At 49.9% G+C, this 20,086-nt stretch overlaps 1 protein-coding gene across 3 annotated transcripts in view; it reads left to right on the top strand.

Moving 5' to 3' along the window:
* Window positions 1–887: 887 nt before the first annotated feature.
* The window catches only part of DPF3 (double PHD fingers 3), a gene marked incomplete at both ends in the record, with an annotated part of 242,164 nt that continues 222,965 nt past the window's right edge, over window positions 888–20,086 (top strand). For all 3 annotated transcript variants that reach the window (XM_084241388.1, XM_084241390.1, XM_084241389.1), the window contains one exon: window positions 888–919. In XM_084241388.1, coding sequence (XP_084097514.1) covers window positions 888–919 — 32 coding nt within the window. The remainder of the gene's footprint in view (window positions 920–20,086) is intronic.

Here is a 20,086-nt window from a genome sequence, read left to right as displayed (position 1 = left end):
ACAGCAACGTCCAGTAAGCGTTCCCCAAAGTTCCTCAAACCTCCCCTACCCCTAAGCCTAAAGGTCAGGGCGCCAGGTCCCACCTAGTTTCCCAGCCAGCTGGAGTCTGATCATTTTGGAAGTTTTCTAGCGTGTGGAGAGAAAGAAGGGGTGGTAGTGGGGAACCGCGCCGAGTGATCACCTCCTCTTACGTAACGAAAGCCCTCGCTGCAGGAGAGAGGGCCTGACATGGAGACATTCCAGGGGGAGGGGAGCTGCTGTCCTGCAGTCGCCAGGAACAGCGGCAGCAGTTCCAAGAAACCGAGAGAAAGGTGGCGGAGATAAAAAAGAAAGCCCTTCGGGAATAAGAATATTAAAAAGCCGCAGGACCCGGAGCGTTAGCAAAAAGGCAGGGCGCGTGGAGCAATTTGTTAGACGGAACGGCAGCCTTCCAACTTTTGCAAGGGGGAGCTGGGGGATTTGCCCTTTGGGAGATTCAAAACGCACTAGCAAAGCCAAAAGCTAATGAATGGGGGCTCAACGGTTCGTGGGCAACTCTTAAACACGCCTGTCCGGGAGCGCAAACTCTGCAGTCCCTTGGAAAGTAGGAGCTCGGAGCAAGCTGGAATACTCTCCCGTGCGCTGCCACTTTCCCTACAGCAACCAGGAGCTGCCGGCGCGGTCCTGTCCCTTTAAGACCCGCTCGCTCTCGGGCTCTACAAAAGGGAGTGACCTCTGGGCTTTGACAGCTCCCCTAATAACTACCCGCGCGCAGGCCCCGCCCCCCGGCGGCCGGCCGCGCCGATTGGCCGGCGGGCCGGTATCCCGCGCTCTGATTGGCTCGCCGCTTCCCCTGAGCGAACCTTTAGAACTCTGAGACAGACAATATTCTGTTACATTGTAGCAAAATGGCGACTGTCATTCACAACCCCCTGAAAGCGTAAGTAAGACTCAAAAATGTACATATTCCGCGTGGTTTCAATATGAAAAAAAAGGCGCCTTCTGCGTGCCGAGCGCGGCCGCGGCCCCGCGCCTGCCGGCGCCGGCCGCCGCGGCGGGGCTCGCTCTTTTCTTGCAGCTCCCACTTCTTCATCTTTTTTTCCCCCAACGCGCAGAAATGTCAGGAGATGCAATTAACAGGAGGAAAATTGCTCCGTGCGTGTTCTGCCTAATTGGCGGCGGGCGGGAGCGAGCGGGGTCGCCCGCGGGGAGCCGGGCGCCCGAGCGCGCTCCAGCCCGGGGGGTCGCGGGCGGCTCCGGGACCGCGCGGTCCCCCGAGAGTGCCGCCTCCGGGGGGGCGCGCGCGGCGAGGGGGCGGCCGGGCGGGGGCGGGCGGCCGGCGGGGGCCGCCCGGGTGCGCTCGGCTGAGCCCCGCGCGCCGGGCGCCCGCCGTGCCCGCCCGGCCGCCGGGTCCGCCGGGGCGAGCGGAGCGCGGAGCTGCGGAGTTTGCGGGGCGCTCGCCGCCCTCGGGTCGCTGGCGGGGAGTTGGCGCGAACCTTCCGGAGTTCCGGGACGCGGGGGGAGCGCGGGGTCCCGGGAGCCCCGGGGCCCAGGTGGTTGCCCCGGGCTTTCCTGCTGGGGCAGCCCCGGAGCGTGGCGGCGCTCCGGGCGGTCGCCGGGGTGTGTGTGCTTGTGTGTGTGCGTGCATGTGTGTGCATGTGTGTGCATGTGTGTGCATGCGTGTGCATGTGTGTGTGCATGTGTGTGTCTGTTTGTGGGCGAGCTAGCTGTAGCCAATTAACGACCCGGTTTAACTTGCGGCTGTCGGGGCGCCGGGAGGCTGCAGGTCCTCGGGTGTGCGCCCTCCTCGGGGCGCGGAGCCCGGCGCGCGGAGGGGCGCGCGGGGGCGTCTGCTCCCGGCCAGCGCGAGGGCAGGTGCCTCTGGCCGCCGCCGCAGACTTTGAGCGGACGCCCAGATCCGGGACGGAGGGGGGCGGGCTGGGCGAGGACTCGCGGGGGCCCGTCCCCGAGCCCGACAGCCGATTCCTGCCTGTCCGCCTTCCTCTCCTTTTCATCCTGGCTTCCTTCCTTCCTTCCTTCCTTCCTTCCAGTCGGTGGAACTGTTAAGCCGCCAAGTCCGCTCGCGACCGCGCAGCCGGGGGTGGCTTCGGAAATGAGCGTCGCCCTAAAAGGGGTGCTGCCGGCAGGGATGGCGGCGGGGGGAGCGCCCCGCGCGTCGCCGGGGGACGTGGGCTCGGGATCCTCGCCCCGGGGACCAGCACTTCCCAGCTGGGCTGGGAGCCGCGGGCGCGGGGAGGGGGGTGGACGCGGTGGCTCGCGGAGGGCCTTTGGGTGCGTGGCGGACGCCCACCCGGGCGCTTCCAACTCCGCGCGTTCCGCACCCGCACCCCGGCTCCGGCTGGAGTTGAAAGCCACGTTCACGCCGGGGGGCGTCGGGGGCAGGCGCAGGAACTCGCCGGGAGGAGGAGAGGTGCCCGCGCCCGCTCGTCCATCTTCAGGAATAGGAACCAGGGGTGGGAATGCCCCGGGTCTCGGAGTTTTAAATATCCATTTTTAAAGCTGCTGTTAAAAGGGCTTTGGGAGCCGAGGCTGCGGAGGGAGGAGCTCCTGGCTCCAGTTCTGGCTCGGAAGCCCGGGTACATTGTACTTGAACGCCACGGCGTTTCACCCAAGAAAGAAAATGTTTTATGGCAGAATAAAGGGGCGTAACTTCGTGGCATCCTCGCGCCGCGTCGCTCGCGCGGCCACCCCGAACCCAGAACTGATAAGCAGTCACCCCATTTCCAGCTGAAATCACCCAGCCGCGCTGATGCCACCTGGTAAACTCAAGTTGGGGAAATCTATTTCACATGTGCGCCGGGCTGGCTTCCTTCTGGGAGCGCGGTCCCGGGGTTCCCCCGCAGCCCGCTGACCTGCAGGCAGGCGGGCGCCGTAGCTCCGCGCTCTGGGGTTCCCCCGCTCGCCCCAGTTTTTGTTTTTGTGTTTTGGACTGTGGAAGGGTGCACGTTCGGGGAGGGTGTCCGTGTGGGGGGGGTGGGGGGTGGAAGTGGGCGGAAGAGGCAGAGAAGTGGGCCGGGCAGTGGAACGAGTTCTGAATTATATCTGTACTTTTATAATTGGAAGTTGCAATGTGAGGTATTTGTAATTCGGTGTCGTCACGCACGCACACACGAGCACACACTCTGCATCCTCGCCTGCTTTTTTTTAGGTAGGAGAGGAGTGGTCATTGAAAATTAACCGCTCCTTGTTTGCATCCCAATTCCTCTCCCCGGAGGTTAAGAGGGTGTAAACAATACCCGAGACCGGCCGAACCTCCAGGGCTCTGGATGGTTTTTTAAACTCCTCACGCAGGAGCACACATATTATTGGGAGACGCCATTTGCCTTTATTTTAAAATACAACATGTTTAATAAAGCATCTAATATTTTTATTTGTTTGTAAAAGTTGCTGATCTGGAAACAATACACACGTGAATAAATTATGCATGGGATAAATTAGAACAAAGCGCAGAGACACGTCAAGCTGAAGGGATGGATGGTGGTGCTGGGAGGAGGGAGAGTGGTTTGGAGAGCTATGTTTTTATCCTCATGTGTCCCTCCTGACAATGAAACGGAGCTGAACAACATTAGCATTTTCTCTGTGTGTATTCTGAGTCTTGCTCTCTCTCCCTCCCCTTTAAAAAAAAAAAAAAAAAAAAGCCAACATCACCGAACGCCCCCTACAGAAACTGGTCACACAAAGGTTTCCTCTAGGACGGGGGATAAAGTACTGGTAGGTAATGTACTGGGAACAACTAACTCAGGTTTCAGGCAACACCTCTGCAGGGCTCTGCTTACCCTGAGTGTGGACCGTTTTATTTATTTATTTATTTTTATACTATACTAGCTTTTTTTCCACGTGGAACTTTAAATAATTCAGTAGCTCCCTTTACTAGATGGCACAATTTGAATCTCTTTGCTTTGGGGGTCTTCTGTAGGCTCCCTCTATTCCCCCAACCCCCCAGCTTCTGGAGACATGTCTCTTCTATAAGCAATTTGGCTTTCTTCCTGCCTGTCTTTGATCTCCCCTCAACTCTCTTTCTTATTCCTCCTCGGGTTCCCTTCACCCCCTTCTCTCTGAAGCTGACAGCCTGGCTCCTCTCTCTGTTGTTGCCTTTAACATCTTATTACTGCCCAACAGGGTGTTAGAGACAGAAACAGGAGCCGCCTGGACTGATCAGATCACAAAGGGGACTCGGCAGGTGGCCCCACAACCAAGCAGTCACATCTGGACAAATAGAGTTGAAAAGCATTGATGGACATGTAGGATGTGTAAATGTGTATTACACGTTATTTAATTTAGCAGCTACATTGCCTGAGCCTAGATGTGTGAGAATCACCCTCCTTTCTTGCTACTGCAGGGAAGATAAGGATGACTGAGTGAAATAAACACACGTAGGTAACATAAATATGTTTGATAAAACGTATTTGATAAAAGTCTGTGCAAGTCAATCACTTATATATTGTATAGGTTAGTTTTTATATACTGGGGAAGCAGGTGCTTTTAATATAAACTCTAATCTGGATATTCTAAATCAGGTAAACAAGTCTCCCCCAAATCTGCTATCAACACTTCAAACAACTTACTTTTTTATTAAGTTATCAAAACCCTCATTTCTTTACACTTAACTGGAAATGTCTGCCACCTTCTGCCAGACTTGATTATGCACATATGTATCTATTATTATAACTGCTTACTTAAGAAAGAATAACTGTTATTATTATTTAATTATCCCATATAAACCAACAGGGCTTTACCTCAAACTATTTGTTCATATGGAATGGAAAGAGTAAACACTTATGTCATGCTTATAACTGAACGTACAAATACATAATCGTATTGAAAAGTTCTTTTGTAAGGAATTATTCTTGCTGGGAGGTAGATATTTATATCCCTGTTTTGGTAATTTTTAAGGACACAACTCCAGGAGAAGTTGTGTAGGTAGAATTCTACTTACTTAGCCGAGGTCAAGCAGCGGGTCGTGTGTGTAGATGGACCTCAGATCTACCTTGATTTATCCATTGTGTGATCTGGATACAGTGTGTTCTAATCTAAAGTGGTTTTGTACATATGAAAGTCATATCATTGTCCCCTCCTAGAAGCTAGGCCTGGCTCTTGCTGTGGCACTCAATTTAGATATCAGAGAGGAGAGCGCTCAGGGGATACACATTCCTGGTTCTAATCTCTTAGAGTTTTCTGTTGAGGTGGGGGAAGGTGGGTATGTACTACGTGGGGAACATTGGAGCTGGGACTTTGAGAACTTGCAGCCTTTTATGGACATTATATTAGCCCCTTATGAAAAAGGACCCTCAGACATTTTAAGCCAACAGATGCCTAGGAACCACCTTCTCCATCTGCTTCTGGTTGCTGATGAAAAAAAAAAAAAAGCCTTAAATTCTCCAAACTTCATTAGCACACATTATTTTTCAGTGGGAAGAATGTCTGGTTTTGATGAGATACCCATAAAGGATATTAATTTCTGCCAGAACCCAAGTGAAGGCACTGTCACAGGGTAAACCTCTGAAAATAGTCTGGTCTGCAGACCACCTGGGAGACAGCCAGTGAGCACCAGTGGAATGGGAGCTTCCAGTCCCATAAGGTGGGCTGGAATGGAGGGCCAACTTACATCAGACTTCTTGTCTTCCTCACATCTACTTTTTGGAATCACGCAGGTAGCTAGAATTTGAACACATCTGAGAAAGACCATATTATCTAAAGCTGTTTCAGAGCCATCTGCTCAGATCAATGCAAAAAATAAAATGCCATGGTCAGGATGCTTTGTTCTGAGCACGCCTTAGTAAAAGAAAGGAAACTGAGGCTGATGTTTCTCTTTTCAAGAGTTGGGCAACTGACTATTGACGAGGTGGTGGGGGCCGGGTCATAAAAAGTCACCAGAATCCAGGCCTGTTTATTATCCCAACCTCGCAAAGTAACTTTTGTGGTTTCTGAGTGTTCTGAAAGTCACTGGAAGACAGCAGTGTAGCCAAATGTGGCAAGGCCCTGGCCAAAGATATACCACAAACACTGAAATAGTTTTTGCCCAGCTAGGGTTTTCCAGCAGGGGCCTATGTAAGCATGACCCTCGCTTTAAATAGTCTCTAAGTCTGTAGGTGTTTAACCAGGGAAGATAATAGTGGCCTGGAGGTGGCGTTGGGGGAGGGAGGGGGCTAGGTGAGTGGATAAAACCATGGTGGGGTCTGGAACTCTGGAAAGATTAGTGTTGAACAGAACAGCAAGAGAGACTGATACTGTGATCCCTTTTAAGTTCCCAAATTTTCTTCAGTTGTGTGAGTGACTGGGGAGAGACGAGGTGTTGTGGTGTTTTTGTAATTTGTTTTTCTTATTGGTCCGGTTACTAGTGTTTCACAGTCTGTCAAACCATATGGATGAATGGAGCTAGCGTCGTAAAACTGTCACCGAGGGGAGGTTTTGGAAGCCTGTGATTTGCATCGGTTTTAAAAGCAGTGGTTAGGAGGTGTGTGTGGGGGGTGGTGGGAAAAGAGGAGTGGGCTGTGTTGAGAATTTCTAGGTGTGTGTTTGTGAATAGTCATAGTGGCATGGGGTGGCGAGCGAAGGGAGAGGAGCCTTGAGGAGGCTAAGACTTAGGAGCAGGGAAGGGTGAGCAGATTAGTCTCAAAGCGCCTAATAATGGGGTTCAAATAGCCTCCATGAGTCCACCACCACCCAGGCCAGTGTTCTGAGCCTGGGGAACAATGGGCACATATCTAATCCCCCTTATGCACCCTGTCCTCCCTCCCTGCACCCAGAGACTGTGGTCATCTCAGGTTGCTGTGAAACCTGTGTGTGTGTGTGTGTGTGTGTGTTTGTTCTTGTTATTCACCTCAAAAATCTGCTGCTTGTATTAATTGCAACTGGACGCTCCACCAGAAAAGGCTTTCTGATTCCCAAACTTTCACCTGCCATCAGTGTGGCCCTCTCTCTGTGCCACGTTTCTTTCTTGCCTTGGCTGGTCTTTTGTAGCTTTGCTGACTCGTGGTAATAGAGAAGCTCCTGGAGAGGATCCCGGATGCTTGAGCTCTGCTCCCACACACCTCTTTCTGTGATCTTGGGCACATCTCTGAGCTGTGTCTTCCTTGTCTTGAAGGTGAGGGTGACTCACCTGGATTTCCCACATCCCTTTCAAGCCACACACTTTAGGGCTCTGACTGTGGTCCATGAGGACGGAGAAGACCGTCAGGGGCCAGAGTCGGAATTCTTCCTGGTTTTGAAGTGTAGCTTTAAAGGGGAGTTGTTAAGACTGGGAGCCTCTCCCACCGTCTCATCCTTTGCCATGTCGTGCTACTGCTTGGGTTCTAACCAGGACGGAACTTCCTCTCCCTTTTCAGGGCCTCAGACTGAGGACCAGGTAGACCCTTTAGAAATGGGCTTTCTTCTGATTCTCCCTTTCAAATACTTTCTTCTTGTAAGCTCCCCAACCGGAGGATGGATGAGAGAGGAAAGAAGTGGGAAGATGAATTGGCCAATTTTACTGTTTATAAGCAATCAGATGAAGTTTTTGGTTGTGAGAAAGACTGGAATTACTGAGAACATCTGTCTTTTTTTTCCTCTATTTTTTAAATGTGTGGAGCAAGAAGGGGAACCAAGCAAGATTTTTCTCCTCCGGATTTCATTTATCCCTAATCTCCTGGGACCTGCCTCCTCCCCGACACAGGGCCCATCCAGATGAACGTGGAAATAAAGCGTGGGGTTTACTTTCCTGTGGAGAGTTGCAGACACCTGGCTGTTCAGTGATCTGCAGTAGATGGACCTGTTCCGATGACTCACGGAGCTTCTTCTAGTGCAGCCATGTTACTGCTGAGGAGTTGGAGGAGACCAGCAGACACACAGGGGCTGCTGTAGACCCAGGCGGGTATTAGCAGTGTCTAAATTGGAATTCACTGCCTTTCCTTCAGTGGCATGCCTTCAGAACATCCCAGGTTGCTCTAGGGTCTGGGGAGGGGGTGGGGGGTTATAGGAGTATTATTAGCAGGCTCTACTTTGGTTGAAAGCTCCCTGGGTAATTTTCTATAAGCCTAAAGGAGGAAGAGGGGGTTGTAAAACCCATCACAGAATTCACAGAAGCTGGTGTATAAATTCTGAGACTTAAGCAAAATGAAAGAAAAACCAAATGATCACCTTGACCTCCAGCAGAGAGGGGTAGCCCCTTAATTTTTTTTCCCTAATGGTGGTAAGATATGCATAACCTACAGTGGGCCATTTTAACCATTTCTTTTTTGAAGATTTATTTATTTATTTATACAAGCACTGGGTACAGTCAGAAGGGCGGGAGGGTGAGAGAATTCACCAGAGCCAGAGCGGGGAGCAGAGCAGGCAGAAGGACCGAAGTACACTGCTGAGGGGAGCAGCGGGCGGCAGGAGAGGTCTGCGCGCCATGTGGGACCCTCCTTGGGGAGCAGCCGGGGATTGAACCGATGCTGCAAAGGCTGCAGGCAGCTTCGCAACCCAGTGCCACCTGGGAGGCCCATTTTAACCATTTCTAAGTGTACAGCGGACTGGCACAAAGTGCATTTGTAATGTTGTATCGCATCACCAGTGTTCATTTCCAGAACTTTTTTTTCAGTCTTCCCGGACAGAAACTCTGTACCCATTAAACAATAACTCCCTATTCCTACTTGCCCCTGACTGCACCCTCTGCCCAGTTCCTGGTAACCACCTTCTACTTTCTGTCTCTATGAATTTGCATCTATTGTCTATTCTAAGCATCTCCTAAGTGGAATCACACACTATTTGTATTTTTGTGACTACTTTTGCTTAGCATGTTTTCAAGGTTCATCTCTGTCATAGCATGTATCAGAGTTTCCTTCCTTTGTATGACTAAATAACATTCCATTGTCGTGTAGACCACCTTTTGCTTATCTGTTCATCCAAACATGGACACTTGGGTTGCTTCTGACTTTTGGCTATTGCGAATAAAGTTATTATGGACATGGGAGTATAAGTAGCTGTTTGAACCCTAATTTCAATTCTTCGGGTCCCTTCAATTTTAGACTCTTTAAAATTGAGATCTGCATTTCTAGATAGCACAGGTAAGTCCCCACTCATACACTTAAAGAAAAAGTACTAATAGTATCACAGAATTCAACCTCTTTATCCCTCTGAGCTTCCCTCATGGGAAAACCACTATTTTTTTGAATTATTATTATTATTTTTTAAAGAGCTGGGGTACAGGCCAGAGGTGTGGGGGGTGAGAGGATTCACCAGAGACAAAGTGGGGAACAAAACAGGTAGATTGACTGAAATACACTGCTGAGGGGAGCAGTGGGCAGGACAGGAGAGGTCTGCTGTGCCATGTGGGTAGCTCCCTGGCTGGGGATTGAACTGCACTTCACAGTGCTGATGCTTAACCCCTTGTGCCACCAGGGAGGCCCAAAAACCACTAGTGTGTGTTTGTGTGTGTGTGTGTGTGTGTGTGTGTGTGTGTGTGGTGGGGGGAGGTGAGAAGTAAATGCCCTGGTAACCCAGAGACTGCTTCTCTCCTCCCAGCCACAAGGATTGCCTTTGCCTTGATTCCCCGCCCACCCCACCCCCAAAGTCCCCTTTCCTTCCTGGGCAGGGCCTTCATGCTGGGTCAGGGTTTGGGTTTGGGGAGGCTACAGGAGCTATAGCCACAATGGTTAACTTGGTGAGGCTGGAAAGGAGTGTCTCCTAGGCATAGCGGTGGCTTCATCTGGCCCCAGAGGCCAAGGGCGCACCTTGGGAGCTAGGACAGCTTGAAAGTCAAGAGGGAGCACATCAGGCCCATCTTTTCATACAGTGAGATGAACTTGTATCTCCTTTCTCCCCTTCCCCCTGCTCACCCTGCAAAGGGCCCACATGAAATAATGGATGTGAAAACATTACAGAAGGTGTGAAGGGCGAAAGTGAGGTGTTATTAGAACTACCAAGTTCCCTTTAGCTGTCTGAGGCCTTCTCAGAGTCCACTATACCTCATCTGTTCAACATAACTTTAGTACATTAAAACTAAAATAAACAAATGGTGCTGGCATCACACTTCATGTCTCATCATTGTACCTCAGGAAATGCACAGCTTACTTACCCGGCTGTGTGTAAATAGCCGTGGCACCTCAGTGGGATTTTCCCATGGTCTGGGTTTGAAATAGGTGAGACTTTGAACTCAGGGGAAGGCCTTCATTTCATTTCCCCTTGTCAGCCCTGAACCGAGAAATCAGAGGCAGCTGAAGTTGGCCGGCTGAAGGCTTTCCTGGTACTTGAGCCCTGGTTATCCTCCAGTCTCTCGCTCCTCCTCCTACCAAGAGCCACTGGGGGAGAATAAGGGTGAAGATGGGGCTGGAGCTTAAATCTGCTAGTGAGCAAGGAGGACATGCAATTGACAGAGGAGATCAGTGGCAGGAGTTGATTTTTTTTTTTTTTTGTGGGACCCTCGCCGGCGGCGCTGCAGAGGCTGCGGGCAGCCTTGCAGCCCAGCGCTCAACCGCTGCTCCACCAGAGGAGGCCCGCAGGAGTTGATTTTTAATGCAAAAGTAGACCCTGAGACCATGGTGGCTGGGTCAGATCTCAGAATTACAGTTCTGTCTTGGTTGCCAGCCTTAGAAATGCTTCCCATTCAGACTTGCTGCAAAATGACAACATTCCTGTACTTTATAAAAGCCAAGTGAGTAAGAAACGTCTTCCTGATGCCCATTATCCTCAACCAACCACTCTTGCAGGTCTTTGTTTGCTGCCAGGGAAGCCCAGTGAGAACTTCTCTCCTTGGGTGTACTCTTCATCCTGTCCTGCCAGTTCTGATGGCCAGTCGGCCTTTGAAGTAACAGCATTGCAGCCTCCCTTCCTGCATCCAGGAGCTTCCACTCCAAGGAAGGTCCTCCAGCCTGTCTCTTTTTCCTTCCAGACCCTTTCTTGTTCTTTAGCAGGGCAAAAGCAGGCTGACTGTTCCCCTAGGCTTCTCCTGGGGAAACCACTGTCAGTGGGGATAGGGGTTGGGGGGAGGGCAGGGTGGATGGGATAGTGGGAGTGGAGAGAATATATTCTCTCCTGCTAATTATTTTCCCTGAGGACTTAGCCAATGCAGAAGCATCTATTATCGTGGGAGCGCTCTATGGTGGTTCTGCCTGTGATGAATGCTAAGTGGAAACAAGCAAGAAAAATTAACAGGCGGCTGCTTCTGTCCACCTAATTAAAATGCATATCCAAATGCATAATTCCTTATGTTTCCCCATGCACACACTCCCCTTCCAATCCCAGTTCTATGGAGGAAGAAAAAAAACCACTTTCCCCCAATCATTTCTCTTGATTATATTTCCATCAAGGAAGAACTGGAGGGTTCCCTCAAAATACAGAAGGGTTGTTCTTGAAATACCTATAAAATTCTGTTTTTAAAACTTAGGTTGGTCTGAAAATTCTGAGCTTTTTTTAATTTAATATGGAAAAACAAACTCTCTGGCTGCAGAATAAAGGAGGAAGGAAGGAAGTCGAGAAAGAAAGGGAGGGGGAAAGAAAAAGCAAGAAAGTAAAAGGAAAGTTTGCACCATTTCTGCTGACCTTTTAGTTTTGTGCTGTAAGTCTGGCTTAGACAAAAAGAATTTTCAAGTTCCCTTCTATCTCCTATTTCCAGACCTTGCTTTCCTTGACTTTGCACTGCTTCCCCTACTCGCCCCCAAAACAGACATAACCCCGGGGTCCTAGAGAGATTTTAGTCTTCATCCACCTCTGCAGATCTGGCCGGGAGATAAAAGCCAGAAGCCTCAGCTCGTGGGGCCAATCAGAGATGCTGACCTTACAGTCTCAATCTGTTTTGAATCAAACAACACTTCTTCATCATTATCTTCTTCCCTCTTTGTTCACCTGGATGATCACATCCCTCCCACCCCTTCCCCCCTAGCAACTTTATTCAGTGGTCACAAAATATTTAATAAAGCCCTAAACTTTCATCATTACTGCTGTCTCTGGCTTCACCAGGGCCCTGACCAGTCCCAGCCCCACCCCCCAAGTCCCTTGACCGCCCTCCACAGCAGCCCCAGCTGTTGATTTATCAGGGCCGGCTGGCTCAGCAGTGCATGGAGATTGCTTTTAATTAACTCTCTTCATTTTCCCCAATCTTCAGGGAGCAGCAGCCCTTTAATGATTTTAATATTTTATCTGGATTTATATCCGCCTTATTTGTTGTTGTTTGACTTCCGCATTTGTTCTTCTTGAATCGCTTCCAGACTGATATATTTATTCGCCCTTTCCTCCCTGGCCCCCAAGACTTTTCTGGAGATGGGATGATAGATTCCAAGGAAAGACCTGACTTCTCAAGCTCTCCACCTCCTACCCGGGGAGAGGGGCCTGGAGTGTGATGGATTGTTTTCAGAAATCCCCTCTTACCTGACTCTTAGCTGAAGGAGTCTCACTACAAAGCTCTGAGTTTTAGAAAGTGAGGTCTCTTTGTCTCTGTAGTGCTTGCTGCCTCTGGAGGGAGTGAGCTGCCCGGAGCTGCTGGATGAAACTCTTCCCCATTAGCTGTACTTTGAGGCCTGTCATCTTGCCCTCCTTCTTACTCTCCAATGGAGCTACTGGGAAGATGACTTCAGGGTGGGGCTGGGCACAGGTCCAGGTAAGCCTTCCTGCCACTCCCTGGGTCCTTAGGTTAGGCTGGGACCTGCTCAGCAACTGCTTGGAAGAGTAATTGTAGGTAGGTCTGGAAGAGGAAGTGCAGATGTACCAATTGTCTTCTCTTCCTGAGTCTTCTGTCTCCTTCAATCCTCAGTTCCCACTCCTGTGCCCACTCCCCAGAGGTGGGAAGACCTACACCTTCCCAGCTTCCCCTTCTGCCTCCTTTTGACTGCTGAGTCTCCTTCCCTTAATTGTTCCTGAAAGGACTGGTGTGCAGACTTGCATGGGGTCAGTGTGTCCATTGAATGCCCTTTCTGGTATCTCAGTTTGGGGATGTGTCTTCAGGGTTACCTGTTGCTAGGCAACTGCCAACTAGAGTTTGAACCTGATCTTGGCATTGCAGTGAATTGCCCTGGGTGACTTGTACCCACATTGAGAAACTTGGCTTTGCAATGCTGCCTCTGGGAACGGAGGATGGGAAGACAGTCTTCCATGTGCCTTTATAGAAAGAGGTACCCGAAGTCTGGCCCGGTGCCTCGTACGCAGTCAGTGCTTGCTCGCAAATGTTTGTTTTGGTGATGAAAATGGTGGTTTCATCCCATCTCTTTGCACTCATCCCTTTAGTTCTGTTCATTTTGAAAACCCGTGAGGTGTCAGATACCAAGCTATGTGCAGGATCCTGAACTGGCAAACCATGGCTTCTCACCAGCACTGGTGTTCAGGCTGCTCAGTGTTTCTTCTTCACCTTTCCTTGGTAAACACGGACCCTTTTGGCCATCCTAAAGTTGTGGATTATCTCCCTAGGAAAAAAATGCTCATTTACTTATGGTTTTTTGGGGTTCACTGACCTTGAGGAGCCCATCAATGGAGACTCTAGAGATCTGTGGGCTCCAAGTTCAGAACCTCAGAAAGAGACACCTGGGTGAACATGTTATGTGGAAAGGATGCTTCTGATCCTGGCTGAGAGAGGCCATCTCCTCATCCTGCTGTCATCTTCCTGAACTGCTTGTAGCTCCTGCAGCCTCATCCTGCCCCCAGATTCACTTGATGAACATTTCCCTGCTTGTCTTCTTGACACTTCAAACATCCCATTCTCCTAGGGCTTGCTGACCCTTGCATAGAATTGACTACACACCCTCACCTCCACAGTAGGTGCTTCCTTCTCACCATTGAGATACTTAACTCTGGCTAGTTAGAAGGCAAGGCCCTGGAAGGCTGGATGGTGGCCACCTGTGCCTTTATCCCTAGGACTCAGCCTAATGGACATGTTATTAATATCTGTGGAATAAGTGAGCACGTGTAGCCAACAGGCAGACACCTAATTTGCTTCTAACCCTTTAGAGTAGATGTGTTTCTCATTTTCTCCCTTGTCTGTGTGAGAATTCCTGTGGCAGAATTCCTTCCCTCCAATTCTTCAGTTTTAGGAATAAGCAAACAAACATGAGCTTGGCCTTGCTTGCAGGAAGCATGTGCAGCAGTGATGAGGGTCAGCATCATTTTTTTCTAGCCCCTTGTTTCTTGATCACTTCATCCTTGTAGATCTAAAAAACTTGACTTTATTCTCTTTGGTTTTGGGAAATATAGGCCAGCCTTTCTGCTTTGCTTTCTTTCAGAGGCCAGTCACCTGAGACTTGGGAACAGCTACTGATAAATCAACATTTTTATTGAGTACCTACTATGTGCTCAGCTGGTGTGGGCTTTCCTTTACCCTAATTTATACCTGAGAACTTTTCTGGGTTTTTAAGTTGTGAGGATGTGAGTGTATAATGGTTAACCCAGCGCTGGGATCTGGTACAAGTCTACTGCCCACCCTATTGAGCTTTGTAGGTAATTATAGACTTTTACTGTTTTCATCTACATATTTGTTGAGAGAATGCTTTTTGTTTACTTACATGGGACCTGTGACTCAGCCTCCCTACCCTGTCCAGTGCAGATCTATGGACTTGATGGGGACATAAAAGTACTGTGCCAGTTTTTATGCAAGAGCCTACATTTTTCATGTTGTGGGTGTTAAAAATATCTGTCAGTTTAACTTCTGCATGTCCTTTTTCCCATATACCAAATCATTCATGGTTGGGGCTATTTGGAAGAAGGTGCCACCCTGGAGAGAACTGGTTTTGTCAGAGGAAGGTGAAGGCCTGAGGTGGAGACCGGTGACCTGAGTTGTTTTAATTTGGATCTTGGTCTGCTAGACAGCCTTCAGTGTGGACAGCCAGAAAAAATGCTAACAGTGCAAGAAATAAAGGTATAGGAGCAGAATTGTACCTGAAGGGTAAATGAAAATTGGTCAGGCTTTTACACCACTGGTTTCTGTGTCTATCACCTGTGGCCTTGATTGTGCTAATGCAGGAGGCACTTGGGAGTGTAGGCACTGGGCACGCATGCCTGACGGTAGACACCTGGAGTATGGTGCAGGCATATGTAAGTGGACATACCTGAGCCTAGAGAATGAGGCTAGAAGGGCGGCATTACTCAGAGACAGCTATGGTGGAAATGGCTATGAGAGACCACAAGAGAGAGCCCAAGAGAAAGAGTAAAGATTCACGGGGGGGCTGGGAGGCCTGCCAGCCTCTTGGCCCCCAACCCCCTAAGGCCTCCCTGCCTTACCAGCCTGGGGGCTTGCCCCACAATGGCGTAGAAAGAACATTAAAGTCTGAAAAGGCCACCGAGGGCTCCAGGACTATCCTTTACCCTTGTGCCCAAATCGATAGAGAACCTACCTTGTGCCTGCTGGCACCACAGTGCCCAAGTGTTTGTGAACTCAGAAAGATCATACCTTACCAGCACCGACTCCCGAAGGTAACTCTCCTTCAGCCCTGGCAGCCGTCCCTTCAGTACAGAGGGGCCACTTCGGGCCGACCAGTTCCTGGTGCTCATTTCCTTTCTGGGCAGCCATCCCAGTATAACAGATACTTATACATATTCTGTCCTCATTTTATCTAATTACACACATCTCTGGGGGATGGGGAACAGGTCTGGATCATTCAATTTTAGGTCAGTGATGCACAGGGTAGCTGGAATGAACATTGATCTATAGGGTTCCATGAAATTCAGAGAGTCCCCAGAGTTCCCTGGCCCAGAGCACCCCGGGGGTGTTGTTTGCCCCCTCAGGGCTAGAGAGGCCAGCCAGCGCTGGGAGCGATGGAGCCCGACTGGTTCTGGAGTCTGAATGTAGGAGCCTTTCTGGGACCGAGCTAGCTCTGCTACCCTTGGAGCAATAGGATCCTTGTACTTGATGATCAGCTAAATTCCCAAGACCCGGTAATATAGGTCCTCTTGGCCACCATTTGTTCCTACCCATTACCTGCCTGGAATGTGTTCAGGTTCCTGAGAAACAACGAAAGAAACTTCGATCAATGGAACAACCTTTCTTATTGCCCAGTGTTGCCCAGAGTTCCTGTCTCCTTTGTGACCCAGATGAACTGATCCAGACAATGGAAAAGCTATGAAATATCCCGTTTCTCTCTAAGACCCAGAGCCAGCAGCTGTGGAAAAGCCAGCCCCCTGCGTTTTCCTCTGGGCTCTCTGGTCACTTTTCAAGTCCCCAGAAGGAAGAGCCCACTGTGGTTTTGTTTTGTTTTGTTTTTTTTTGCTTTGCTTTTGCTTTTGCTTTCTGCAACTTGTTCCATTCTTGACTCATACCTGAGGCTCCCTAACATGCTTGGGCCCTAGATAGAGGAGACGTCACTCAGGGCTTCATGTGGACCTTTGCACTCAGCCTGGAGTCCTCCGACCTCTACACCCTTCCTTGGTGCCTGCTGACATCTTTCTCCTGCCTCCTGTTTTGCACCTGTCTCAGACACTGGAGGAGCAGGAAAGGGAGGGCGGAGCATTCTCTGCTGGGTCTCTGAGAGGAGCACACTCAAGCTCTTGGGGTGGGAGTAGAGGCGGGGAGGGAGGGAGGAAAAGGATGAAGCTGGCACACAGCAAATAGAGGAGAAGACGAAGTCATGAGAGAAGAAAGGGTGTGTGTGAAGTGCATGGTGGGGGATGCTGTCCAGCCCCCCCACCGGGGTCTGGGAAGGCTTCAGAAAAGAGGTGGCTTTGAACTGAGTTTGGAAGGATGGCGGGAGGTGGTGAGGCTGGGACAGTTCAGGCATGAAAGAGAAGTGAACAAAGATTTGGAAAGCATTTGATTTAATTCCTTCGAGAAGCCGTCCTTTCTGGGGGAAGGCCAGGTGGGAAGGATTGGATCCATTTGGTTGTGTGGGGAAGGAGGGGGGTGTTGATGCAGAAGGTGAAAATGGGAACTAGCCTGGGTCAGTTTGGTCTGAGGGCACCCCAGTTTGGCAGCCAACTCTGGGAAATACTTGAACAGATCAGAGGTTGAAAGAGAGGCTCCAGGGGCAGGCTGGGGTGGTCATCATGTCCCCCAGCAAGGAGGGTGTTCCATCTCCTATGGCTCCCTCTCACTAAGGTTGAATGGAATCCTGCCTTGGGTGCTGTCTTTGGAAGGGGTTGCTTCCCCACAGCCACCCAGGCTCACTGACACCCCTGTTACCATTCAAACTCTCCACCCACATGTCATCCATTGCCGTCCACAGGAAGTGGGAGTCCAGGGAGTTAGCTCTCTGGGGAGGCTGGGTATCTCACCAGACCTCAGAGTTCTTGTTCTTGTACTCTGAAAGTTCAAACATCCCTGCAGGGAGCAGGGGTGCCACAAGCGGGCATATATGGCCCATGTCTTGGATGCAAGCTCTGAAGCTGAAGTGGGTATGTTCAAAAGCCATCCCATGACCTCCTAAGCTGTCCCAGGACCCCAAGCCATGTGCTGGTTCCTCATCTGTAAGGTGGGAGTGAGTTTCTTCCTTCAGAGGGTGATTGGGAGACTGAACTAAGCTCATGTATGTAAAATGCTTAGAAGAGTTGGCACATGTTACCCTCTGATAAACCTTCACAGAGACCCTGTTTTTTCATCTGTAGGTAGAAAGACATATTTGCTGATTTTTTCCTACATTGGCATCTTAAGGAACATGAGATATTAAGTATGAGAAGCTCTGTTTTTCTCAGAAGAAAGAAGTTCTAGAACTCTGGTATAGTTACTAATTTATTTATTTTATTTATTTATGCATACAAGAACTGGGGTACAGGCCAGAGGTGTGTGTGGGGGGTGAGAGGATTCACCAGAGTCAGAGTGGGGAACAGAACAGGCAGACTGACTGAAATACACTGCTGAGAGGAGCAGCGGACGAGACAGGAGAGGTCTGCTGCACCATGTGGGTAGTTCCCTGGCCGGCCGGTATTGAACTCTTGCTGCAGAGGCTGCAAATAACTTTATAATGCTGTGCTCAACCCCTGCGCCAGCAGGAAGGCCAAGTTTACTAATTTATTTATTTATTTATTTATTTATTTTTAAATTTTTTTTTTTTAAGAGGCATGTATTTTTATTTATTTATTTGTTTGTTTGTACATGCACTGGGTACAGTCAGAAGCGCGCGAGTGTGAGAGAATTCACCAGAGCCAGAGCGGGGAGCAGAGCAGGCAGAAGGACCGAAGTACACTGCTGAGGGGAGCAGCGGGCAGCAGGAGAGATCTGCGCCCCATGCGGGACCCTCCGCCAGAGGCCAGGGAGCAGCCGGGGATCGAACCGGCGCCGCAGAGTCTGCGGGCAGCTTCGCAACCCAGCGTTCAACTGCTGCGCCACCGGGGAGGCCCATACTAATTTATTTTTTAACTCTTACAACACATGTGCTAGAAGAGATGTTGAGAAAGATTAACCTGAGGGGCAGTGTATTTCGGTCAATCTGCCTGTTCTGTTCCCCCTCTGACTCTGGTGAGTCCTCTCACCCCCCAAAACTCTGGCCTGTTCCCCAGTTTTTGTATGTATAAATAAATAAATCTTTAAAAGAAATAAAAATTGATTAAAAAAAAAGATTTACCTGAGGGATGCTTTGTCCACAGGTTTATTCTCACACGGTCTTTAATCGGTGCTGATACTGGTCCTACTGAATAGGAATGAGAATTTCACAGATGCAGAAACAACACACAGAGGTGAACTGACTGGGACATGGCTGAGCTCCCTGGCTCACGCTGTCAATACTGCTGCTGCCTCCCAGGGGAGGGGGTGCTCTCTGCCTAGTGAGCTCTGCCCTTTCCTCAGCTAGAAAGGGGCTGCAAAGTCCTTCAGACCAAAGTGAGGCAGGTGGTTGAGAGGGGATTTGTGCATGTTCCCAGCTTGGTCCAACACACATGATCAGGGTGTTAGGTGACAGCCCCGACACCCTCCCATCCTGGTGGGGGTGCAGATCCACCTCCCCGACACATACGTTTGGTAGGCAGCATCTGTGCAGGACAAGCTGGCATTCCAAACTTCAGATCTTCCAAACACCAGACCCCTCTGTTATTTTTAACTGTCCCAAGTTTGTTCCACGTGGTATAATTGATGGGACGCAACAGCCCCCTCAGAGGACCTAAACTTCAGCTTGTTTTGTATCCCTTGGTTGGGCATGTGTCTGATGACCAAGTAGAAAAACAGCGCTTTCTGAGTTGACTGTTCTAAATCTTCCCGCCTCCTCCCTCCCCTCCACCCCCATCTCTGGAGACCAAAAGCGAACACAGAGATAGCCTGAGCTCTCTTTTCTGTGACTCCAGATAGGAGGGAGGAAGATCATTTCTGTCTGCGACCTTCTCTTCCTTTCTCTCTGTGAGTCCCGATAGTGAGGGACAAAGCTACATTTTCAGAGAGATAGTAAGTAACAGGAAGGGCGTGAGGAGGTTGGCCCTCAATCTCTTCTGGCCTTCTTTTTCAGCCTCCACACTCCCCAGGAGTAAGTCACATTCTCATCTGTCCTCTGGGGACTGTCCTGGACAGAGGCTCTTCTTTAAGAGAGGCTGAGAATCGCGTGGCACCCAGGACCCCGACTCTTGTGCTAATAGAAAAGGTTGTCAGTTGCCTGTGTCCAGAAGAAGCAGCTCACCATCTCACACTGGCCTGACATTTGTATCACGGATTTCTCCGGCACTGCTTTTTGTTTTGCATTTTATTTATTCTTTTCCTCCAGTTTTATTGACTTGCCATTCATTTTCAAAACTATGTAATTTTGAGAGTACAACTTCACACCTCCACAGGTACACGTGCCTGTTCTCCCTCCCCCAAAGCTCCAGTGCTAATGTCCTGTCACCTCCTCTCCCTTCCCCCTCCCCTCTCCCATTTCTCCAGCTGTGTTTCCTTTCTCTTCTTCATTCTTATGTCTCCCTGGGCCACAGTGTAGTTGGCATTTATCTTGTATTAGCTGAGCATGTATAATGTACCAGTGTCTGGGGCCCTGGGTATCAAAGTGAGTAACACTGACATGGACTGTCTTTGTGGCGCTTACAGTCCGGTTGGGGAGACAGATATAAGCCATGTTTGTGGATAAATAAAAGTGGGACTTGTGTCATCTTGGAGATGTCAGGATGATATAAAAAGTATAGGGGGGAGCTGTAATGATCTTGTGTGGTTAGGCAACATTTCATCCCACAAAGGGGGAACAGCACATGCAAAGGGCCTGTGGCATGTTGGAGGGAAAAACAAGGGAGGCTGCTATGGTTGGGA

Source organism: Talpa europaea (genome assembly GCF_964194135.1).
Source record: "Talpa europaea genome assembly, chromosome: 8".
NCBI lineage: Eukaryota > Metazoa > Chordata > Mammalia > Eulipotyphla > Talpidae > Talpa > Talpa europaea.
This window is presented reverse-complemented; position numbering and strand designations above follow the sequence as displayed.